The following is a 27,504-nucleotide window of genomic DNA, read 5'->3' as shown; positions in this document are numbered from 1 at the left end:
CTAGCAAAAGAAAGATTTTTTCCCAAGAATTTACTTATATTTTTCAGCATAATATTATACTACATTAACCAAATATTTTGAAAAAAAATCAATACATGAAAAATTGAAATAAAAAAATAATCATTAAAAAGTACAACCTTAGCCCATAATATAAACAGCACTAAATAATATCACATATATATATATAATATTAACGATTTCCACCTAAAAACTGATGCTGTTACAAGAAAACGTAATCATAAATTATTCGTCAAGTGGCTAAATTTACCACCCCCACACACCTGTTCACGCAAAGTAAGATTCACGGTTGTTTTCCTTTGTTCCAATGTCACAGTTTATCAAATTAATCGTTTATGTAAAGAAACAATAAAAATATAAAAAAGTAATTACGTTTATAAGCTTCTAAACATAGGTTACGTGGTCAAAATTTACCTTAAAACTTGGGATTTTTTCGTTGTTACTCCATGTTTATAAATGCATTGTTGATTGGAATTCACAGGATAAATACTAATGTGTCTTGTTCTGATAAAACTGGGCATAATACATGTGCGTAAAGTGTCGTCCCAGATTAGCCTGTGCAGTCCGCACAGGCTAATCAGGGACGACACTTTCCACCTAAACTTGATTTTCGGTAAGGAGACTACACAGGCTAATCTGGGACAACACTTTAGGCACATGAATTAAGCCCAGTTTTCTCAGAACACGACACTAATAAATTTTATGATATCAGCGCAGGAGTTATCTTCTGTAGAACCGAAATAAACCAAGAATCACTCCTTACCCCCCCCCCAACAAATCTCGAATTTTTATTGATCTCAAAAGTGACCCTGGTGCCTTGAAATCCGGATTTCCGGATCAATCCGGAATATTACAACCCCTGCTAACATGAAAACTTTGGATTAAATTATCAAAATAAAAACAATGTTGCAAACTGTGTTTATATTAATTGGTAAGTATTAGTTAAAAGACGACGTTTTGTTTGTCATAAATCAACGAGTTTTCTATACAACAACAACTACTTCTACAACCACGTCGGGATCGATCTATCTTGGTTGTTTTTTTAATTGTAAATATTATACAACATGTACATGTATGTACTTGTAATAAATGTAATTTTATTTGAAAATCAGGAAGTCAAACATAATTAAATTGATGGTTATCTCGTAAAACGCGGAGTTTCCCCCGCGTTGCCAATGCCGAGGGCCGCCGCGTCGGCTTATCAGTTTTGCCGATCGTTAACCGCCGCATCCAAAATCATGCAAACGCCGCGTCTGGCGGGATTTTTTTAATCTCCCTCCAGGTCAATCACTGTGGAGTATGGAGGGAAATTGGAGAAAACGCGTGGAGTGTACTGTATATCGACTTTACTCACTGCAAAATTTCTAAGCAGGATGATCTAATTAGGGCTCCACTAAGAAAATAACCGGAGAGTAAAGTCAAGATATAAAGCAAATTCAAATACGATTACGAAATAAACGCTAATCACCTTTTTACTGATATGGCTGGAAAGTGAGCATCATTTAACAAATAAACAAATGTAATTAAGGGAATAAAACGCCAAAAAATAACTGCCTCGGCATGGGCATCGCCATCTTGACTATCATGTGATTACCCCCTCTGCTAATGCACATCAAATGATAATCTGCTCTAAGACATAATAGAGAATACTTTTATATCTACTTAATCTGCAGAGTAAGTTTGGTAACAATACTTATGATATTTTTGGCAAGTATTTAATTTCAAAAAGCTTAAAAATTGAAAAATCATGTGTGCCTTTAAAAAAAATATATCACTTTTTAAAACCTGAATAATTTTTGTGTCAAAGGGATTTATTTTTTTTAAACAAATCTTCATAAAAATTAATAAAAAGCTATCAACTGTAACAATTCTGGACAAATCAATAAGATGAATGTCTTCCTAAAAGCTTACAATGTGTAAAAAGCCTTAAACCACTCCTTGCAGATCAATGTTTGTACTGCAAAGCCATTATGAAGCCAGATACAAGCTTTATCCCGTAGCATGAAATAATTTGTCTCACAACAGGTTTTTAATTGTATCTTTATCAAAAATATATGATCAAGCATTTACAGAATTTACTATAAAATAACTTTACAGACATTTGGATTTCCAAAAAGGACAAGGTAAGACTTGCTACAGCAGCCAAAGTTATTAACGTAAAATATTGATGACTGCCGATGCTTTAATTCTTGTATCATTACTTTTAATATAACTAGAGCTTTGTCACAGACATGACGAATACCCCCACATGCCGCATTGACACAGAATATTTTGCATGTTGTTTTCACAAAAAACAGCAGACACCATGCTAAATGTTTAAAACGCACTAAGTGAGTCCATGACCTAGTTTTTGACCCGGCATGGCCCATGTTTGAACTTGACCTACACATCATCTAGATACAACTACTGACCAAGTGTGGTGAAGATCGGATGTAAACTATTTGAATTAGAGAGCGAACACCATGCTGAATGTGTAAAACGTACTAAGTAACCCTGTGACCTAGCTTTTGATCTGGCATGGCCCTTGTTCGAACTTAGCCTTAAGACCATCTAGATAAAACTTCTGACCAAAGTTGGTGAAGATCAGATGAAATGTACTTGAATTAGAGAGCGGACACCATGCTGAATGTTAACAAACACGCTAAGTGACCCCGTGACCTAGTTTTTGGCCCAGCATGACCCATATTCATCCTTGACTAAAACATCATCTAGAGACAACTTCTGACAAAGTTTGATGAAGATCGGATGAAAACTACTTGAATTCGAGAGCAGACACCGTGCTCAATGTTTAAAAAGCACTAAGTGACCCTGTGACCTACCGTAGTTTTTCACCTACCGTAGTTTTTGACCTGCCATGACCCATGTTCGAACTTGGCCTAGACATCATCTAGATACAACTTCTGACCAAGTTTGGTGAAGATCGAATGAAAACTAAATTAGAGAGCGGACACCATGCTTGATGTTTAAAAAGCACTAAGTGACCCCGTGACCTAGTTTTTGACCCGGCATGACCCTATTTTGGAACTTGACCTAACCATCATCTACTAACAACATCTGACCAAGTTTGGTGGAGATCGGATGAAAACAACTTGAACTAGAGCTTTGTCACAGATGTGACGAATACCCCCAAATGCCGCATTGACACATAATATTTTGCATGTCGTCTTCACAATAAACAGCGGACACCATGCTCAATTTTAAAACGCACTAAGTGACCCCTTGACCTAGTTTTTGACCCAGAAAGGCCCATGTTTTAACTTGGCCTTAAGATCATCTCCATAAAACTTCTGACCAAGTTTGGTGAAGATCGGATGTAAACTACTTGAATTAGAGAGCGGACACCATGCTGAATGTTAAAAAAAAGCACTAAGTGACCCCACAGGGCCCTCACACTACTTTGGGTGAAGGGGTCCGCAGCCCTTAGGAGGGAGAATTTTTGCGGCGTTTCCCTTTTTGGGGGATTTTTTTACTTACTCTCTCATTATTTCATTTGTACATGTTTGCACTATATTCATTGCATTTTTCATAATTAAGTATGTTTGAAAAGATTAAATTGAAATATCATTGAGATATAATAATCATGAGACATATCTTTCTATTAAAAAAAAAAAAAGGGGGGGGGGGAAAAGTATACTTTTCAGGTGGGTGACTGCCGCCGAAATTTCGGCGGCAGATTTGCTAGATTGAGGGCCCTGCCCCGTGACCTAGTTTTAGGCCCGGAATGGCCCATGTTCACACTTTTTCTAGAGATCATTTAGATAAAACTTGTGACCAAGTTTGGTGAGGATTGGATGAAAACTACATGAATTAGAGAGCGGACAACAAGGTGAGGTTTAAAATGCACTTAGATACCCCGTGACCTAGTTTTTGACCCGGCATGACCCATATTCAAACTTGACCTAGACAGCATCTAGATACAACTTCTGACCAAGTTTGGTGAAGATCGGATGAAAACTACTTGAATTAGAGAGCGGACAACATTGTGATGTTTAAAACGCCCTAAGTGACCCTGTGACCTTGTTTTTGACCCGGCATGACCCATATTCAAACTTGCTGTAGACATTATCAAGATACAACTTCTGACCAATTTTGGTGAAGATTGGATAAAAACTACTTGAATTAGAGAGCGGACAACATGGTGAGGTTTAAAACACACTAAGTGACCCCGTGACCTAGTTTTTGAACCCGGCAAGGCCCATGTTCAAACTTAGCCTTAAGATCATCTAGATACAACTTCTGACCAAGTTTTTGGGCAAGATCGGATGAAAACTACTTAAATTAGAACGCGGACAACATTGTGATGTTTAAAACACACTAAGTGACCCCGTCACCTTCTTTTTGACCCGGCATGACCCATATTCAAACTTGCTCTAGACATTATCAAGATACAACTTCTGACCAATTTTGGTAAAGATTGTATAAAAACTACTTGAATTAGAGAGCGGACAACATGGTGAGGTTTAAAACACACTAAGTGACCCCATGACCTAGTTTTTGACCCGGAATGGCCCATGCTCGAACTTGACCTACACATCATCTAGTTACAACTTTTGACCCAGTGTGTAGATCGGATTTAAACTACTTGAAATAGAGAGCAGACACCATGCTCAATGTGTAAAACGTACTAAAAAAGTGACACCGTGACCTCGTTTTTGACCCGGCAAGGCCCATGTTCGAACTTGGCATAGACATCATCTAGATACAATTTCTGACCAAGTTTGGTGAATATGGGATGAAAACTACTTGAATTAGAGAGCGGACAACATTCTGAATGTTTAAAACCCACTAAGTGACCCTATGACCTAGTTTTTGACCCGGCAAGGACCATGTTCGAACTTGGCCTTAAGATCATCTAGAAACAACTTCTGACCAAGTTTGTTGAAGATCGGATGGAAACTACTTGAAATAGAGAGCGGACAACATGCTGAATGTTTAAAACGCACTAAGTGACCCGTGACCTAGTATTTGACCCAACAAGGCCCATGTTCGAACTTGGCCTAGACATCATGTAAATTGAACTTCTGACCAAGTAAAAGGAAATCATATACTACTTACAGTTTGCAAACATGGAACAATATCATTTCCATGAGTAGCCATAATTTAGAGTGTGAATTGGAAATCGAATACTACTTACAGTTTGTAAACATGGACCCATATGGCTTGCTATCAGTAGCCATAGCCTTGAGTGTAATATGGAAAACTCCATGGGCAAGACTTGCAAACAGTCCCAGCCCAAACACAAACCGCAGGTACCTGCCTGTACAACCTGAAAGAATGATAATATGTGTCTTGTTCTGTGAAAATTGGGCAAATGCATGTGCGTAAAGAGTCATCCCAGATTAGCCTGTGCAGTCCGCACAGGCTAATCAAAGACTATACTTTCCGCTTAAATGGTATTTTTCGTTTAAAGGAAGTCCATTTTTACCGAAAGTCTAGTTTAAGCAGAAAGTGTCGTCCCTGATTAGCCTGTGCGGACTGCCATACATACTCCGTCTGTTACGTAATCAAGATAAATCCGGTTTTGACACAAAAGGGTGTAGATTAAACAGTGTACTGACAGATGACATTGCTCTAAAACGCGAAAGCAGTACAGATGAATCGACTGCGTTGGCTTCGTTTAGGTACAATTGTAATGATAAGCGCTAATTGTTAACAACTTTATTACCCATTGTGTGTATTGTGTTTTTCAGTGTTGTTGTAGAAGATTATACAGCCTCCACGCACCGGATTAGATCCAGATCAAAGACAATCAACAAAAGTAAAAGATGGTGATGTATATACTTACCGTATACATTCTCCGCATTGATTACAAAAAAATACAGAACATTTTGATTTGTGTTTGGTTGTTTGCGTTTAACTACAATACAGGTGTAACAAGGGCTGTTTGTAAAACATGCATGCCCCCCATATGGGCTGTCCGTTGTACTGGCAGCCATTGTGTGAATACGACTTTTGTCACTGTGACCTTGACCTTTGACCTAGTGACCTGAAAATCAATAGGGGTCATCTGCAAGTCACGATCAATGTACCTATGATGTGTCATGATCCTAGGCAAAAGCGTTCTTGAGTTATCATCCCAAAATCATTTTACTATTTCGGGTCACCGTGACCTGGACCTTTGACCTTGTGACCTCAAAATGAATAGGGGTCATTTGCGAGTCATGATCAATCTGCCTATGAAGTTTCATGATCCTAGGCATATGCGTTCTTAAGTTATCATCCGAAAATCATTTTACTATTATGTGTCACCGTGACCTTGACCTTTGACCTAGTGACCTGAAAATCAATAGGGGTCATCTGCGAGTCATGATCAATCTACCTATAAAGTTTCATGATCCTAGGCATATGCGTTCTTGAATTATCATCCAAAATTATTTTACTATTTCGGTTCACCGTGACCTTGACCTTTGACCTAGTGACCTCAAAATCAATAGGGGTCATCTGCGAGTCATGATCAATCTACCCATGAAGTTTCATGATCCTAGGCGTATGCGTTCTTGAGTTATCATCCGGAAACCATTTTACTATTTCGGGTCACCGTGACCTTGACCTTTGACCTAGTGACCTCAAAATCAATAGGGGTCATCTGCGAGTAATGATCAATCTACCCGTGAAGTTTCATGATCCTAGGCTTATGCGTTCTTCAGTTATGCAGAAACCATTTTACTATTTCGGGTCACCGTGACCTTGACCTTTGACCTAGTGACCTCAAAATCAATAGGGGTCATCTGCAAGTCATGACCAATGTACCTATGAAGTTTCATGATCCTAGGCCCAAGCGTTCTTGAGTTATCGTCTGACAACCACCTGGTGGACGGACCGACCGACCTACCGACCGACATGAGCAAATCAATATACCCCCTCTTCTTCGAAGGGGGGCATAAAAATAGCTTGTGCTTCGTTTTATGGGCTATCAATATTTTTAATCATTAACATCTTTTACAAGTTTTCAGAAACATGTTATAAATAATTGTTACTTGTAGCAATTGAAAACGTAACAGGTAAAGAGAAATTAGCAATCATGACGATTAGTTCCATCCAAAAGTAGGACAATTGTTTTCAAAAATTAACTTTTATTTTTGCGTGATTTCCAGGAAATCCCCGGAAAGCACGTGTTTCGAATGACTGAGTATGACGCAATAAAACATTGCTTGGTATCCTATTGCATTCAATCTAATTTAAACTCACTCGTCCATTAGTTGTTACAATTAAATCGGAACTTTGCCCATGAAACCGCTCTCCCATGTTAATTTTACACTTTCGAAAATTATTGTACTTAAAGTGATCAAATATTTACGCTGCAAAACTCTTGAAACTTTATTGAAAACTGACCAAACAGTTTGCTTACACTAATTTTAACCAATAATCTTCGCACCTTCTCTAATTTGCGCCAATAAAGGTAAGATTGTTATTAGTTTGGCCATGATAATAAAGGAATAGGACCAATTGGCAACTGGCTTCACTGTTTCAAACCCAGGTTTCAAACACTTGTTAATGGTTATTCGGTCCCACTAATCCGCTAATCATAATAATGATACACTAATGGGGGCAAATTACTGGTCACCTGATAACAAACGACTAGTATATTGGCATGTGACAAACAGGCCCCACCTCCTGCAAGTGAATCTCAAGTGTCCTCCGTCTTTCCCCACTACAATTTTTCGCAACCGCGATATATTTCGGACAAACAAATCGGATATTGACTGAAGCCTTTTTTTTCAAAGTCAGGAATTGGCGAATTTAAGTGCTGACGAAAACGTCATTTTTATCAAAATGACAAAATTTTGTGCTGGCGAAAAAATAAATGATTTCACAGTATGATGTAATAAATTTAAAACACTGTCATTCAATACAATTCTGTTCAAGCATGTTTTAACGAGTATGTACAATCATTTAAAGGAACACATAAAAATCCAGCGATTAATTTTTGTTTATAATAGCCATGTCACAAGTTACAAGACTTTTGCATAGTTAATGCCCTAATAACTATGATTTACATATGCATTAATTTAAAACTTCCACATATGATCAATTTACCAGGTCACAAAACTCTTAAACTGTTATCCTGACTTATTATATAACAAACTAAAACTTTGTTGGACAATATCAGATTATCAAATTCAAATTATGAACAAATTCAAAAACAGTACTAAATAATGCTTATGAAATAACCTACATGTTTGCAACCATGAAACAAACTTTTAAAGGTTGTAAAGAAAACAGTTTGTTTTGTAAATGTTACCATTTGCTGCCTAATTTCTACAAATTTTAGGCATGTATATGGTTTTATTACAAACAAGTCATAACCAAATAATAACATTTGAACATATTGGCTTATTTATGCTTGATTAGTCATAATCAGTTCAGAAACTACTTAAAAGTACGCCTGATACTCTTTAACTATTCTCCTTAAACACACAAGCAGGGCCCTCAATCCATTTTAGGGGAAACGGGTCGCTACCCATAGCAGGGGGAATTTTCACGGCGTTTCCCTTTTTGGGTTTGGGATTTTTTACTTACTCTCTAATTATTACATTTGTACATGTTTGCACTATATTCATTGCTTTTTTCATAATTAAGAATGTTTGACAAGATTAAATTAAAATAGAATTGAGATATAATAATCATGAGACACATGTATCTATTAAAAAAAAATAAAAAAATAAAAATAAAAAATTTTAGGGGGAATTTTCCCTCCCAAAAGGTGAAAAAAGTATACTTTTCAGGTGGGGGAATGCAGACGAATTTTGGCCGTGAATTTGACAGATTAAGGGCCCTGACGAGGAACGGTAAATATATTTAAAAGTATCCCGCAGTATGACTGATTGTTTTTAAGCCGGGTACATTTTAGTATTCTTAAGATAACTAGTGGTACTTTTAAGTAGTGCTTGAGCTGAAAACAAAAAATTGAGCCTTATTAACTGAAAAGTTGTGAGTTTATGTACCTCTGATTGTGACTGATGTTGGGGCTGGCATGAGTGGACACAGCAACAAGAACACCGTGTACAAAAACGACACAGCATTGTATCTCACCACAGCACCTGTAAAATAAGCGGCATTCGTCGATACATGTACTTTCCAAGACAAGTAACTGCAGTCAAATAATGTGGTGAAGACTAGAGAGGACAAATTATCCGAGTTGCAAGTCTTTGTTGTTGTCTTTATTGGGAGGGGGACATAGAACGTAAAGAATTTGTTTTAATGCTTCCAGAAGATGGCCCATATTAAGATGTTACGCATTAAATCCTGTAGTATAACCAATTTGGACGATTAATTAGGTTTGCATTGAGTAATTGGTCGTGCTATGTTTGAAAAATCATTTTGTCTTTCTGTTTGTCCAAGTATATTTTTCCAAGGATTTGAGGTTAATTGCAGGCTTGGCGAAATTGGGGGAAAAAAACTCTGCCGGTCATCCGGACAGGCATTTCAGAAAATGTGCCAGTCCGGAGAAAATTTAGCCGGACTGAAAAAAACAACAACACGATTATGTACATTAACATAAACCCTTTATTTTAGCTCAGCAAGCCACTGCCAGTGCTTTATCCTAATAAGATAACAGTTTTTCTGTGTTAATCAATTCGTCTTGATAGTCTGGACAATCTTCTTCAATCTCCATATCTTCTTCAGTGTCACACAGTTAAGCAATCTCCTTTTTGAATCAAACTCAGTTAACGGACACTAACCTTTACAATGTAAAATGATAATATTTTTGGAGACCTATGAGGAGTGCATGTTATAAAGATATCACTAGAACATTGTTTATATTTTATAAACAACCTTTTAAAGCCATGCTTTATAAAAAAATTCATATTTTAATGTCCTTATCTACTCGAAAAATATGTCAAAGATATCAAGATCTTTTTTGTAAGAAAGCAGTTGCCGATTTTGCAACTGAGTTTGAAGTAGGTGTTGTGTATCCAGTTGGATTTGCTAATTGTACGAAACAAACTTATTGCAAACATCAAAACCATGAGTGATTTCAATTTCATGATGAAGTTAGGCGTTTGCTCTTCGAATTTTCAACTTTGAAAAAATATTATTTGTTTGCATTCATTTCACATTTTGCCGGTTGCCAGGACCGACATTCTTGTTAAACATGCCGGACCAAATGGAAATCTGCCGGTCAGGACCGGCGGACCGGCAATTTCACCAAGCCTGTAATTGATTTCATTGCACAAGCATGTAAGCACAGAAGTTTTAACATATAATGGCCCTTTTTAACTACCGATTGCAATAAACTGACCAAATACCCCTGATTAAAGTATTTTGACTTCCACAATTTTCATTTGTGAGATTCGGACATTTTAAGCAAGATAAAAATCTATTGTAGCTATGTTATTTTGATTTAAGAAGATTAAAAAGCACTTTCAGTTTGATAAATATTCAATTTCATAAACATACAAACTTCAACATGTTTAACAATGTCACCACATTAAGTAACATGCCCCTGCATGCAACCAAAGCAGGATTGACGGGTCCCTTGAAATACGGACAGACAAGTATAAACGGTGGTTCTTACCGACTAAGAGAACGCATGGTAAAAGCAGTCGGAAGAGGAGATAACACACCAGTTGTGCAACTCTTGATGCCGCTGTGGTTGCCATAGTAATTGACTGCTTTTCAGCATGTATGCCTGAAATTAAACATGAAATTAAAGATTTCACATTTTTAGACTGATCATATTTCATACATGCCTATAAAAGGGACCTTTTCACGTTTTGATTTATTGACAAAAATGTTTCAGATTCGCAAATATACCATGATCTAAAGTATCCATTATATGCATCTTTTGTAGATTTAAAAACCTGAAAATTATCAAGCATTACAAATGCAAAATGATAATTTGGAGAGTTTTGTTGTTAGCGTTAAATTGTGTGCCACTACAATGATTGCAAATATAAAGAATAAAATACACCATTGACTGTATGAGCAAAGATGGCTGAGTGGTGTAAGTGCTACATTTTTACTGTCAATGGTTTGAGCACAGTTGTGGATATGTTTTTTCTCTTTCTATTACAGTATACTTGTTTTTTAACGGAGCTTTTTAGTTCCAATGTTTACATTTATCAATTTTAAGCATTTAATGACATTCTTTCATACAAGCCAAAATCATATTCTAGCAAACAGAAAAATTGATCATTAGATTTTTATTTTTTCTAGCTTATTCTAGCTTACAGAATAAAACGATTTGTACAATACCTTCGAGACAAACTGGTTGCTAAACTAATGCACAAATTGACAAGAATATAGGCTGAAGCATCTTCATACAAGAATCTGAACTAAATTTTGGGGCAGAAATTTTCAGAAAATCGTCACTGCTAGTGTAATTATATGTACTAGAATTGCTTACTTAAAATAGGAGGTTTTGGGGATTCCGATTATGACGTCACGTTTGCGCATGCTCGAATTTTGGCCGTCGACACTGCGGCCATTTCGCTATTTTTTGCATTTGATGAACCGCATCGTGATAAGATTATCATAACAATCTCTATTTGACACATATTTGCGACCCTTTTTAAGAACAACAAAATACTCAGAAATTGAAATTCTTTCAGAATAAATTCAATTCAATGAACGAACACAAATAAGGACGAAAATAAACAACAATAGATTGACTTAATGTAATCAACATATAGAAACTGATTTGAACCTATATGCCTGTAAAAACTTACCTTGTTAAAGATTAACTAAATCCTCTTGATAAATGTGACTGTTTTTATTTAATTGTTCACACCAATTTGGACACTCTTTGTTTCAGCATTTATACCCTTGTGTTTAATTGCACCTTTGCTCATCACAAACCCATTATCTTGTTATAATCGGGTACTGTCCAGACAATTACTAATAAAACAGAGTGTCATAAACCCGAGGACATATATCCTGAATAAACCACATGTGTCTGGTCATTAAACACAATTTATGATACCTCCAGGTCATCTCTTGGCATATTGAGCAGTCATTTAAGCCAAATACTTAACAGTTGCTTTAATAAAATATTTGAACATATTTAAACAAGATGTGTTTGAGAAACACAATGTCCCCCTATATATGACCTTGACCTTGTGAAGGATGACCTTGACCTTGTGAAGGATGACCTTGACCTTTCACCACTCAAAATGTGCAGCTCCATGAGATACACATGCATGCCAAATAACAAGTTGCTAACTTCAATATTGCAAAAGTATTCATAAAATAAGCGATTTGGGCCACATATATTTGACCTCTGACCTTGAAGGATGACCTTGACCTTGACCTTTCACCACTCAAAATGTGCAGCTCCATGAGATACACATGCATGCCAAATATCAAGTTGCTATCTTCAATATTGCAAAAGTATTCATAAAATAAGCGATTTGGGCCACATATATTTGACCTCTGACCTTGAAGGATGACCTTGACCTTTCAACACTCAAAATGTGCAGCTCCATAAGATACACATGCATGCCAAATATCAAGTTGCTATCTTCAATATTGCAAAAGTATTCATAAAATAAGCGATTTGGGCCACATATATTTGACCTCTGACCTTGAAGGATGACCTTGACCTTGACCTTTCAACACTCAAAATGTGCAGCTCCATAAGATACACATGCATGCCAAATATCAAGTTGCTATCTTCAATATTGCAAAAGTATTCATAAAATGAGCGATTTTGCCCACATATATTTGACCTCTGACCTTGAAGGATGACCTTGACCTTTCAACATTCAAAATGTGCAGCTTCATAAGATACACATGCATGCCAAATATGAAGTTGCTATCTTCAATATAGCAAAAGTTATTGCAAAATGTTAAAGTTGGCGCAAACAGACCAACAGACAGACCAACAGACAGGGCAAAAACAATATGTCCCCCACTACTATAGTGGGGGACATAAAAATATACATTTGTCATAAATGGATTAACAGGAACTGTACAGGGTATATATATTAGCCAGTTTAAGCATAACAATAAAGTGTTTAAGAACTATAAATTTAAAATATTGTACTAATTAACTGCTACACACTTAACGTATTTAACGGGTACCTGCAAATGTAAACTCTGCTATAATGTGTTAAAATCGTGCGTAACTGCGGTGAAACATCATCATGAAAACAAGCAATCACGTTTGATCATAGTAGGGATATAAAATACTTGCGTAAAATAAATTAAATGTATAGATTAATGGTATCATAAAATGCTAGATTTCTATCGCTCATTATCGCTAGTAAACTGTTTTCAATAAACATGTAAAACAGTTCAATTTTCAAAATATGCAGGTGTTTTTTTCTCCATTTGAATGCTAAAATTTATTAATATTTTCATTCAATGTAAAACGAAACGAAAATTCATTAAATGTAAAAGAAAATTAAAACTATATTGAAAGATTGTAATGTATTGCGCTTTTTTAGGGCTTTGTTTTTTAACTGATTCAACGCACCTCTTACAATAAATTTCTATCGCTGATGAAAAATAACACTATTGCATCCACACCACTTAATTTTTATAATTATAATCAAATTATTATATGTTTTATTATTTTTAAATTATCATTTATTTAAGTCTTACCTTAAGAAAGAATACGGGGATTTATCGTTTTGTTTTGTGAAATTGTCAGTATTTAGTCTTCCGACGAACTTTACTCTAATACAATGTAAATGGCCGCGATCGAGAGGTTTGACGGCCAATCTATTTTTAGTTAGGGAAAACCCCTCTTGTGACGGGGTATGACTAAATACCGAAAACAGTTCCCACCTTTACAGCGTGATAGTGGCGTTAAACTATGATTTTGATGAATGTTTACAACAGTACGTATTTAAACGATGCTTTATATTAATTATTACTTTTTTATGACAAGCATGTTATTACTGTTTTAAATAGAAGCATTATATAATACGAGGACATGATACCGAAAACAGTAACATGTACAGAAAACAGATTTCCCACCTTTACATCATGATAGTGGCGTTAAACTATGATTTTAATTAATGTTTACAACAGTACGCATTTAAATGATGCTTTATATTAATTATTTCTTTTGTACGATAAGCATGTTATTACTGTTTTAAATGGAAGCATTATATAATACGAGGACATGATATCGAAAACAGTTAATTTACCGAAAACAGTTAGATTTCCCGCCTTTACATCGTGCTATTTCCGTTAAATCATGATTTTAATATATGATAACTTTAGAAAGCATTTGAGCGAAGATTCAAATATGTTTAAGACGGTACCTGTAATTAAGTCAATGGTTATATAAAAGAACACATCAAAATATATATTTTATAATGAACACATGTTAAATATTGGTATTTTTGGTAGAGTAGACAAAATTAAATTCAATGTTTTACATAATGACATTCTGGAAATAAATAACATTTCATAATAAGATGCATAATAATTATGATGTTCGGTATCTGACCGTGTTTTAAAGTTTAAACATGTGCTGATCGCAACGACAATTAAGACAACAGCTTTAAAGTCACATGCCTATAAATAATCCCATGCATAATGTGTTGACAATTAAGGCAACAGCTTGACATCAATTTTTAAAGTTTTCTTTTTGCGGATGGCGTTCTTGACCGCTCTGCTCATTTTCTTTTTCGTTGGCAGGGTTTTTTACCGGCAGAGGGTGTTTAAATCAGTGTTGCTGTGCAACAGGTTCTCTCTCTTAACGCCCGAGTTTAACTTCTCGATACCGTCTTTTGAGTCGCGATGAAGAAGACGCAATCCAGATTAATAGTTGAAAGTGCCATCAGAATTACTACGACAAGATATACAGTAGAATTCTAGATTCTGATGAATCCATAGTGCATGTTTTCACAAGCACGATCAGGTACAGAAATCCCCGCTGTAAAGCTCTTCAAGTGTCAAAAAATCATCTGGGTGGCTTTTTGATATTAGAAAGAAGAGGTACAGACAAAAACTTAACAACAATATTAACAGCGGGGATTTCTGTACCTGATCGTGCTTGTGAAAACATGCACTATGGATTCATACTCGGAATCCAAATAATTATGTATATATTTTAGTTTTTCACTACCAAACATGGATAAAAACAATTTTTCATCAGTGAATAGATTGTATTTTGCAATATTCTATCTTAATATCCGCAGTATTTTGATAAATAATAAATATTATTGGGGATATCGGGGGATTTCTGGGGATTTTGGGGGATTTCGGAAATTACGGGGATTTCGGTATTGTTACACACCCGAAATTAATTGTGGCCACAAATAAATAAAAACGAGCATTTTGTATCTACAAAAATCTAAGTAATCATACCACATCTAGCGTTGAAATTTTGGCTATTGCTATAAGGAACACCGAGTGTTAAGGTGTTAACTTTATTTTACGAAATACTTAACGAAATTTTCGTTGATTTTGAGCGTTATAGTGACTTTAATTATATTGCTCAAAACTCTATTTTACTATAAAACATCTGGCATTTTACGTTCATTTGCATTAAAACATACCGCAATTACTCTAAGTATTCGGTTAATAATTTTGGTGATTCTTACTTTTCGGACAGTACATTTTAAAGCGCTATTTCAGCAGATTTCTTCCCTATTTTCACTTATCAGTCTGGTGTCACTTCGATCAACCATTTTTATGACCGGATTGAGGTAATAATGCAGATAAATCCCTTAGGGCAATGGCACATTACAGTTGCGTAATTGGATTAAAAAAACAAGTATACCGGTATTAAACAATGGTTTCACACCTGACAGATAACTGTGACAATACACTCCAAAAAACGTAATGAACCCCTATATTTATACAAACAATTGAAAGTGTTTGATAAGGACTGACAAACAAACAATGAATTCATAGGTTCCATATCTTAAAGTAACAAATTTCTGTACAATATTAAATGATGTGAAATTATTTTTACTCGAATGCAAATAAATTTAAAGTAAATATAGAATGTGAAAGTCATAGAATATTGTTATAGTCAAGTACGGATGTCAGTACCGCGCAAAATTCTTTGCTATTGACAATTAATTATTAACACAAGAAAAATAAGTTGTTTTTGAATTACAAAATTATAGGAAAAATACGGACCATAAATATTTAAGTATATCTCTTACCTCACACAGGATACAGCTATCCGTACATATGAACGAACACACGTTACACTTGTCAATTGCCATTGTAAGTCACTCACACGTTATCACAATGAATTCGAACAGTATTAAGAAGGATTCAATACTGAACTTCCAACTTTTTATATCGAAATAAGTCGGTTGATTTGAGTAATTCTTTTATGATTGCTTTAATCAATCTACACGAAAAACAACAATGTTTGTTGAAACAATTAAAATTACGATTATGGAATTGTGATAACAACAAACAAATTATACCAATCATGTTCTTGAGTTTTTCTCTAATTACAATCCATTTATGATCACAGTTTGATATTTATAGAAAATGCAACACAAAAGAAGACACGAACTGCTGCTTTAATCATACATTGCCGACTTTGCAAACTAATATATTAAAGCGATCAATTATAACACCCATTTGGTATGCTGTTTGTGGTTTCTTGAAATAGTAAATTTCATTACAAATGAATAAAATAGTATTGGTTATGTTTTATCGATATCTATTTCTTGCTAACATGTTGAATACATACTTTTTTCGTATTTGTTCACTGTTTTCGGGCATACATTTTACTGTTTTCATATATCAACAAGATGCGTTTGTGAAACACAATGTCCCCCTATATGACGTTTGACCTTGTAGGATGACCTTGACCTTGACCCTTTACCACTCAAAATGTGCAGCTCCATGAGATACACATGCACATGCATTTCAAATATAAAATTGCTAGCTTCAATATTGCAGAAGTGACATTACATGAGCAATTTTGACCCATATATTTGACCTCGAAGGATGACCTTGACAAGTTGCTATCTTCAATATTGCAAAAGTATTCATAAAATTAGCGATTTGGGCCACATATATTTGACCTCTGACCTTGAAGGATGACCTTGACCTTTCACCACTCAAAATGTGCAGCTTCATGAGATACACATGCATGCCAAATATCAAGTTGCTATCTTCAATATTGCAAAAGTACTCATAAAATGAGCGATTTTGGCCACGTATATTTGACATCTGACCTTGAAGGATGACCTTGACCTTTCACCACTCAAAATGTGCAGCTCCATGAGATACACATGCATGCCAAATACCAAGCTGTTATCTTAAATATTGAAATACTGCAAAAGTGTACATTAAATGAGCGATTTTGACCCATATATTTGACCTTTGACTTTGAAGGATGACCTTGACCTTGACTTTTCACCACTCAAAATGTGCAGCTCCATGAGATACATATGCATGCCAAATATCAAGTTGCTATCTTCAATATTGCAAAAGTTATTGCAAATGTTAAAGTTGGCGCAAACCAACCAACCAACCAACAGACCAACCAACAGACCAACAGACAGAGCAAAAACAATATGTCCCCCACTACTATAGGGGGGGACATAAAAAAAGAAAATTAATGTGGATTTTTTTTTATTAATATAAATTTTATTAAAAAGTTTTAACATATCCTGGTGTGGGGTATTTTCGACGATGTAACGATTTTTCAACAAACGGCAATATAAATGATGCAAATAAATATGAAAGTCATGAATATTTACATAAACAAATTTGTTTTAAATAGATTTGTATAAAAAACTATATCAGAAAAGTTGTATACTTGTTTACAATAGAAAAAAATGTCCGATACTCACCGGTTGTGTTCTGCGTATCGGGTGGGGTATTTTCGACGGTCATGTTGCACTAATAGTAAATAGTTCCATACTCTTCAACAAAGATAAGGGGTATGGTCCAATTAAAAAATGAACATATTTAAACTGTATTTAACTAGTTTGAACAGAAATTAACAGTTTTAAGAACTTATTTACAGTTTTATTTATGTCAGCTGCCTATTTTATTAATCTTCAGCAGTACACTTAGGGCAAAGGAAAGAGTCACCCCGCCTTAGTACTTTGATTTGTGTACAAAATGTCAAATGTACCCATCCTTGACACAAATCACAACATCCCCACTTGACAATGTTGATGAATGAAAGCTTTGTGTCAGTGCAAGGGGGATAGAAGAGCTTGCACATAATGCACTTGTCAGACTCTGCAATGTCACTATCATCTGAGTCGGAGCTGACCACCTCTTCAACTGGGGGCTGCTTTCGTTTCACCGGAAGGCCGGAGGTACTGGGTACAGAGGAAGAGATGATACACTGTTCTACATCTGTACACTGTTTGCTCTGTGACTTCAAGTGAAGCTTTATTGCGCCAACAACTGGCGATTCTGTTATAGCTCTGCCTCCCACAACTTTACTTAGGGTATTCCTTGGCTTTTGCTGTTGAACATTTTTTAGAATTTGACCACCTTTTGTTTGAAAAAAAGATTCATCTGATTTTTCAGGAACATCTTGAGTCGAGTTGTTATTTTTGATGGAGCCAGATCCAAGGGGCTTATCACATTTGGATTTAAGGGAAATACACCCGACTTTCTAAAAGCTGCCTGAATATTTGAGGCAGTCAGGGTACTTGTGTAACCTCTGCAAGCAAGGGCACACACTTCATACCGCGTGATTTCATTACCACCCCTTTCTCTTATGTGTCTATGGCATGCAGAATTCCAGGCATGTTCTAGGGGCCCATAGCAACTGACATCTAAGGGCTGTAACAGATGACTACAGTAAGGGGGCAAAACAAACAGAATTATGTGTTCTTTTTTTTTGCCCATTCAATCAACGGCAAAGATACGTGACTCTTGTGGCCATCATATAATATGAGAACATACCCACTGTCTCTAGCTGGCATATACTTCAACAAATGATTTTTCATGTAATGGTCAAATACAAAAGAATTTGACCATCCACTTCCAGTGACTGTGCCTGCTGCTCCAGGGGTAACTCCTGCTAAAAGGGAGTCCAACATACGCTTACCTGGAAACACAAAATAAGGTAGTATTTGGTGTCCGACACCACTAACACATCCAATCAAAGTAGCATTTTTTGACTTTCCAGATGTAACTGCCTGGGTTTTGCATAATTTTCCAGAAACAATTTTTGGGGGTTTATGTTCAAATTTCAGTCCTTTCTCGTCGATATTGAATATGCATTCAGGTTTGCTTGTTAAGTCATATTTATTCATTATGTTTGTCAGTTCTTTAAAGTAATTGTTGATGGAAATTGGACTAGCAGACATGGCACGTGATAGTTCAAGACTTCTAGGCTTGTTCAACTTCAAATTTGGCCATCTGGACATGAAGCCATAAAACCAGTCAAAGCCTAATGTTTGCGCTTTTGGTTTCATACCAACGTGTACAGCGTAGTCAGATGTTAAATTGATGGTTTCCTGGCGTGAGTAGCCGTAGCCTACTTCAGCCATTGTTTGCAAATGGCTAGCTAAAAATGCCTCTTGATCTATTATAATGTGAACAAAGTGTGCGGCCCAGATCTTAAAGTGTCTATGTCAACTCTGCCCTTAACCCGATCTTTTAAAGTGGTTATGGGCACTGCGAACATCTTTGCAGCTCTTTCCAATGAAATCCCATCCTCTACCACAGCCTGGTACACTTCTGTCAAATCCCCAGGGTCATACCTCCTGTAAGGGCCTCTAGAAGGACCCTTATGCTACAAAATATATTATATTACTGTTTTGGCACGTGCCAAATACCTTATTGATTAAATATCTTAATTAACAATAAAACAATGTAAAGACTTGCATAACTTATTACGCGTTTTTTTATGTTGAACAGTATACTACAGGTTCAAATGAATATCACGTGATTACTATGGTATGTATGACGAGTGAAGCAGACGAACTGTCAAAAATTTAAGTTGTTGTTAAATAAAGTAAAACTTTATTCATGAATGGTGATATTTAGGGATAAGCTGAAAGGCATGAAAAGCACCATATTTGAACAAAAGTATGTTAATTTAGCGTCTGTATAGCCATGAAACGATAAATTAGGTCAACGTTGATGGAGCTATGTATAGTCAATGTAAACAACACGTGACTTCCGTTGAGTATGCGCAGTACCCATGTTAACACCGGAAAATGCGCAATCGTCAAAAATACCCCTACGTTGAAATTACCCAATGTCACGATATATGTTGAAATATCTTTAAACTACTATTCTTTTTTAAACCATGCATAGGAAAAAGCGATGTTTTAGTCTTAATATTCACTGTTTTCATATATTAAAACACTGTTTTCGGGCATACATTTTACTGTTTTCGTATATCAAAAAAAGAAAATGAATGTGGATTTTTTTTTAATTAATATAAATTTTATTAAAAAGTAATAATTAATATTAAGCATCATTTAAATGCGTACTGTTGTAAACATTCATCAAAATCATAGTTTAACGCCACTATCACGCTTAAAAGGTGGGAATTCTAACTGTTTCGATACATGTTACTGTTTTCGCAAAAACAGTACTGATTTCGCGAAAACAGTACTGTTTTCGGTATTTAGTCATACCGCTTGTGACATCACGCCAAAACCTCCTATACAATTTTATTTGTTCCGACTTAACATGCGTGGCAATACATGTATTTAAGCAATTGTTTTCAAACTTACGTGCACACAAAAGTTCGTCTGCAAATTGTGAAAATGTGTTTAACGTTTATTATGCATATCACATGCTTTCCTTGGTTAATTGTCACTTAGTCACTAACTTAGTGGCTTTACAATTATCAGCCTCTTCAACAATACAATATGTAACGTAAATGACCGAGTTGATACGAATATCAGCTTGATTTAAGGACTAGATACATCGATTATAATTCCGTCTAGTCCCGTACACTTCTTTGTTCAGCGAAAATTGTTCGTTGTTGTGGGGGGGGGTGCGTGCGTGCGTGTGTGTGTGCGTTTTTCGAATTTATGAGGTCCTTCCGCGACTGAATCTGCATATTCTTAAGTTCAATAGTCCCAGCACTACTACCTATTTAACTTACTAGAGCTCGATTGGTAATTTTCGGCTTGGGTACTTACATGTACCCCGGGTACTCTTAAGTATACTTACATGTATCCTTTGTACTTTAAATATACTAAAACGTACCCGCAAATTTTAACGCTAAATCGGTCTTTGTCGGCTATATTTTAAAATAATAATTATGGTCACATTTATGTCAATTTTATGTTCAATGACCTAAAAATTATCGTAACTCATACTCAGGAGGCATGTTGATGCAGTTTTTTTTTCAAAGAGAAGTTTATTTAAGATAAACAATATCGTTTACGGTTATCGGTAGCGCGTTTTACGAAATCGGATTTTGGGCTGGAATACAACCCGGGTACAGTTTAATATCGACCGGATACGTCTCAGGGTACCCGGGGTACATGTAAGTATACTTAGTAGTAGTTGGGATACATTTAAGTAGTACCCGAGCCGACAATGACCAATCTAGCCTTACTAGACTCACCAAAGTTGGGGCGAATTTTAAACGATAATTGCAAGTTTAAGCTATTTAAGTGTTTCTGTGTGTTTGTGTGTTGTTGTTTTTTTTTTCATTTTCTGTGTTTTTTTTTAGGGAAACCGGAATTCAAAGACGTAACCTCGCCAGTCCGGTTCGGTGACCACAAAACAAACCCACATGCTTCCGGAACGATAATTGGACCCGGTCGCCTTTGTTACGAAGCGCATGTAACAGACACTGCGCTAGCCCGATACTTAAGTTGCTTGTTTTCACCAACACAGGCTTACTATATAGAGTAGGTAAGTCGGCCCGACATTTCTTTCGTTAAATTTTGTCATTATACACAAGTTATTGCCAACTTTAAAATATATAAAAACAAATGACGAGTCTTCCAATATGTTAACACATGTGCCTTTATATAGAAATGTAGTTAGTATGTTGAAAGTAGTTAGCCATTTAAGCCTAGCGTCTAGAAAAAAAGGCCTTGGCAAACAGCGTAGACCCAGATGAGACGCCACATGATGAGGCGTCTCATCAGGGTATGCGCTGTTTGCTTTAAGGAATTTCTGTAAGAAACATTCTAAATATAGAAATACATATACTAGACATACCTAATTTTTGAAATAAATTGATCCAATTTAGAAGGATGGGAGAGTCCACTAGGCATAAATGGGTTAAATTGAGTACATAAAATGTTACGATTCACAAAGACATACGAGTCGGTAGTGTTAGTCAAAACGAAAACCTTTTAAGCATCATATAATCTTAGCAACCGTAACACTTCGCAAATATTTTGAGGCATTTACGCAACACCAGCGATAGGTAAAGTAGGCAAATATGCAAACATGTTTTTTTTTATTTTAAGGTGATTATTTTTATGTATATAGAGGGTTAATCTCATATCAATCACGTTTCATCCGCCATGGGCTGTTTTAAACATTATTTGGTAGTTATGTAAATCACTCTTAACGAGCGTTGAGGCCTTAAAGCGGGACTGCACGATTTTTATATGTGTTAAATTGTAAGATATTGATAAAAATATGTTACAATAACACAAAATAGGCAAGATTAAGGCAAGGCAATACAACAGGTATTGTTTTATTCTATTTTGACATTGCATTTGTGCATTATATCGTTAACTCATATTAATGAAGTAACTTATATAATTTGCCTGAGTTTTCCAATTTAAAATAACAGCTTTGAGAAATATAATAAGGTCAAAAAATGAAGAAACCAACCAAACACGTTATTTGAAAATATGTTTATGTATAAACTGCCTTCATCCAGAAACGTGGTTCACTAAAGAATATTAAATCCTAAATGACCCATGTGAAAATTGTGGGGAAACTGACACAGACAAACTATTTGTTAAGTGGAATGTCGCGGGTTTGGCGCCTGACCTTACTTCTGGTAATTATTCACATAGCATCAAGTATTTTAAAGGACATAGGCAGTGTGTTTTTATTATCGTACAATGTAAATAACTATACATATGTCTTAAGCTAACGAATTAAAAAAATGTTTGATGTAGAAAAATCGGGTAAAATTCGCGTCATTGTTGTCTGGATCAATGGTTTCACCTACCAAATTATCAATTAACTCTTCGTTTGGATGCTTCCGAAAAACATTCCTGTCACGAGGATTCACCTTCGAAATATATTCGAATAATTACTCTGTGTTTGTGATATTCGAATAATTTCTCTGTGTTTGTGATATTCGAATAATTACTCTGTGTTTGTGTCTTTCATTTTGATCTCATGCTTCATGCCCAGATCTTGATATTTCTCCACTGTCATTTTTTTCTCTCAATATTTCTCTCGATTTACGTCATTCGACGGCTTATAAATTCGTTGTTTCTCTTCTCCTGAATTTAATCTTTCTCATCCCCGCGATCGTGCCCGTTGTCATAAGAATTAATTGTGTTTACTTTCTCATGTCCACATTGGTTTTCTCTTCTTCTGCTATATTTACACACTCGTCCTTTTTTGTCACTATTAATCACTGCATCCATTGTTTCGTTGTTTTCAGTTTCCTCACTTGCTTCTCTTGTTTCATTTTCTTTTTTTCCTATCCATCAGCAGTTTTGTCATTATGGCTGTTCTCTCCTTTTTTCCTTATTATTTTTTTTTTTTTTTTTTTTTGTTTTCTGTTTCTACATGTGCCCTTGCCTTTTTTTCGCTTAACGCATTACCGTGTAATTTATCATCGGCTCTAAAAATGACTTACTTGGTTTTCATTGAGAAAGTTTCGATTTATGTTCCAATTTCTCTTTGAGAACACATGCAGTGAAAAGCACTTGATATCACTATACAATGCCATAATAATTATTTTGTATTCTGAAACTGAGTATTTGCAAAACAGTAACATAAGATGGATAAAACCGTTATTAAAGGGAATCGTTCACAGATAATTGTTTATTTTGAAGTATTCTCGACTCAACTAGTTTGAAGGAAATGCTACAGTACTAGTAATGGATTTATAAAACAGTATAAATATTTTTTTTATTTATTCTGAAAGTGAAAGTATCCATTACATGTACATATACAACCGTAAAAAATCACTGTTGACGAAACAATCCGAAATATCGAAATGGGGAAATCAATAGCGTTTTTTTCCGCTTTTATGTGACATTATAGAACATACGTTTACTGATCACATTGCATTTGGTATACCATAGGTAATAGAAGTTATTTCGCCGAGCGGCAGAGCGTTTTCCTGTGCTTGCAAAGGATGATAATTTGTGTATTTTACTACTACATTGTTTGTTTTTTTCCGTACAGACATAATTCTATAATATTTTTAGAAAATACGTTAATCATAAAAAGGAATTTCATGAAATACACGAATTATTTCAAGAAAATGAGGTGAAAAACTAATAACTTCAAAAATCAGACATAACCATTATTTGTGTAACTTGAAGGAAGAGCAAGGAATCATGTAGGAAAGGTACAGTTTAGTTTTCAGCATAGTTACACAAAAATCAGTCTTTCAGTCTTGTAATTACTCATTCTTTCATCCATTTTCGATAATTAATTAATTACATATTCAATCAACACCTGTAAGCATGGTTCTTGGATTTCCAAATCTGTTCACACAGGGGCAACTATATATTTGTAGGAAATGTAATTTCTCCATTACAACACCACGGACCTGAAGCATGGGCGTGAGAATGAAACCATGACTCATTACGAATTATCAACACATTTTCACCACAGGTGGTTTGCGTGTGGCTATGATATTAATTAGTGAAAACATCAATTTGAATGATAAATAATCATATTATAACGAAAAATTTAATTTTATGAAAAAAAATCACTATCATATATATATATATATATATATATATATATATATATATATATATATATATATATATATATATATATATATATTTATGCAACTCAATATCACCCCAAAACGGGGTGCATCGCTTTGAACAGCCATATCTTCATCAATTGTGCAGCGATTTTTACGATTTCGGTCTTATTCAATGCAGAAATGAATTTCCTTTCTGGAAATGTATATGTCTTGCAATATTTTCACAAATGCTGTGTCACTTTTTAAGAAATAACACGATACACAACTCGCATGACCCAGTTGACAATGATCATGCAGTCTTTAAGACTGAACTCTTCACGGTGTAAAGGGCGTCTTCCCTACAAAGTTCATGTACCTCGATACCATAATTCAATAAAACGTATGAAAAAACATTATTACCGTTCTTTTCGTTACATTATGCATCAATACTAACTGTCCAGCGCCGTTTGAAATCTTTGTTTACATACATTTCAACTAACTGGCATTTTAAACATACGAGTGATTTCATTGGTCCCATGCGGAGGTGTGTCTTTACAACTGGAGATTTCATTCATAAAGACTGCATGATCATTGTCAACTGGGTCATGCGAGTTGTGTATCGTGTTATTTCTTAAAAACTGGCCCAGCATTTGTAAAAATATTGCAAGACATAAAATTTAATTTTTCGTTATAATATGATTATATATCATTCAAAATGATGTTTTCACTAATTAATATCATAGCCACACGCTAACCATCTGTGATTTTCACACGCATTATTACTAGCATAATTATGACAAGCATATTAACACCACACTAGGATAGATTAAATATAAAACGAGCGCAAAGTTGGACCTTATTCGCTCATGTGAGGTATGGTTTTCGAGAGATTGTATAGTTTGTTTGCATAAAAAGTCGTTAAAAACTCGTTTACTCTAATAGTATACAATAAATATTATAAGCGCAATTAATTATTTCGATATTATACCCAAATGGCACGTTAGGGTGCAGTGAAGCCTCGAACCTGCTACACAAGGTGTTGCAATGCCAGCGCCATAGCAGTAGACCACGAGCTCCCAGTAAAACACACGCATAGACGGAAGGGTTTCTAAAATTACCATGAACAGGGCATACCACGTATAACAGACGGGTCTTCTGTGCCAAACGTAAGGCTGAATGATCCGTATTTAAAGTATCAGAAACATAATTTCTGTAAGGTAAACTTGAACGCAATATCAAAATGCGGAAGATAAGTTAAATGCGAATGTTACTTGAATAAACATTTTACATACATTTAAATCCTGAAACCATACATGTGGTGAAATAGTTTATTTGTCGTGCTTCCTTAATCAAATTCTACATTTCTTTTGAGAAACCTAAACAATCGGAAAATATAGCCAAATTCTATAAAAAAAAGTTACACAAATAACTAAAAAAACATAACCTATTAACAGCACACAATGCAGTCCGTTATTGCGGATCGTTCAACTCTGTCCACAGGACGGATTAACTCGGTTTCTTAGAGCCCACCATCATCATGTACTGGTCGTGGTTGCCCGATGTCTTTCATATTCTTCTTCTCTTTTCATCAACCACTTTCCCTTCTACTACCACTCTTACTTTCTATGTTCCACTTCCATCCATCAACCTCACTTGTTTGATACCTTTCCCCTCTCTCTTCCTCAGTCACCTATTAATCTCTCACCTTTCTCTGTCTTCTCTCCCGGCTCTGTTTTTACTCTTCTCTATATATTTAATCTCACTCTATCTGTCTTTACCATCTTACGCCTCGCTTTATTTACTCTCACACCTAAATGTATTAATTTTATCTCTCCTCCCGGACTATATTCTCATTCCTTCCTCGCCTTTACTTTACTTTTTCCATGTCTCGATTCGCACTCCTCTCTTTACTAACTTCTTCATTCACTCTCTCTTTACTTTCTCTAGTCCATGTCTTTACTCTCACTCTTCTCGTTCTTAAATGTTATACTCTCACTCCTCTATCTCACTTCAACAAGTCCTTACTCTTTTATTTTTTCCATCTCTCGCCCTCTCTGTTTTCTACGAAGCACACACATCATCCGATAAACGTCCTCATCGCGTTCTTACAACAACCGCCACAATCTCTTCAGCATTCAATGTGTTCTCAGCCCGCACACGAAGTTGCTACAAGGCGCATACGACGTGGTCATGGCGCTCATACGACGCTTACAAGGCTCATATAATTATCTCATAATCTGCATATACACTTAAACACATGATCACGTTAGAATTTGCTAGTTGTGTTTGTAGCTTCGCCATCATGCCGTGCAAGTCTATTTTCAAACATTTAATGTGATTTAGTAGGAAATCGTAATTTTGTCCACACAAACTTTCTGAAAACGGATATAGACATGGCGCTTTTAATGATGTAAACAAAAGCGACACATTAAATAGAAAACAGTGCGCAAGCAGAAGGTAAAAACGGTTTATAAAACATATGAGGTTGTATTAGAAAAATGACCATGTCTATGTTGGTAGATAACCCAGTTAAAATTTCAATGTCAAAATGTACAATCACAATATTGTACCAATCAAGTATAAAAGTAAAGCATTTTTAAAGCAGTATATTGTGAACAATACAAATACGAAATAGATTGAATGTGCACCGTTTGATTAACGTCTTTACATTCCCAAGCTACGTGTCATACATTGGTTCATGTGTACGTTTCATAAGTCAGATCTTTGCTAATGTGTCATGCGTCGGATCTATGCTAACA

At 35.4% G+C, this 27,504-nt stretch overlaps 1 protein-coding gene across 3 annotated transcripts in view; it reads right to left on the bottom strand.

Annotated features, from left to right (window-relative positions):
• LOC127843775 (piezo-type mechanosensitive ion channel component 1-like) overlaps positions 1-20,741 on the bottom strand; it is a 241,514-nt gene extending 220,773 nt beyond the window's left edge. For all 3 annotated transcript variants that reach the window (XR_008032333.1, XM_052373554.1, XM_052373553.1), the window contains exons 1-4: positions 20,610-20,741; positions 10,538-10,651; positions 8,964-9,059; positions 5,153-5,284 (exon numbers count right to left, since the gene is read on the bottom strand). Coding sequence is in view for 2 of the 3 variants with exons in the window: in XM_052373554.1 (XP_052229514.1) it covers positions 5,153-5,284; positions 8,964-9,059; positions 10,538-10,622 (313 nt within the window). In the remaining variant the exon portion in view is untranslated. The remainder of the gene's footprint in view (positions 1-5,152; positions 5,285-8,963; positions 9,060-10,537; positions 10,652-20,609) is intronic.
• Positions 20,742-27,504: the final 6,763 nt, after the last annotated feature.

Source organism: Dreissena polymorpha, chromosome 9, assembly GCF_020536995.1.
Source record: "Dreissena polymorpha isolate Duluth1 chromosome 9, UMN_Dpol_1.0, whole genome shotgun sequence".
NCBI lineage: Eukaryota > Metazoa > Mollusca > Bivalvia > Myida > Dreissenidae > Dreissena > Dreissena polymorpha.
The sequence above is the reverse complement of the archived record's forward strand: the minus strand, read 5'-3'. Positions and strand labels throughout refer to the sequence as shown.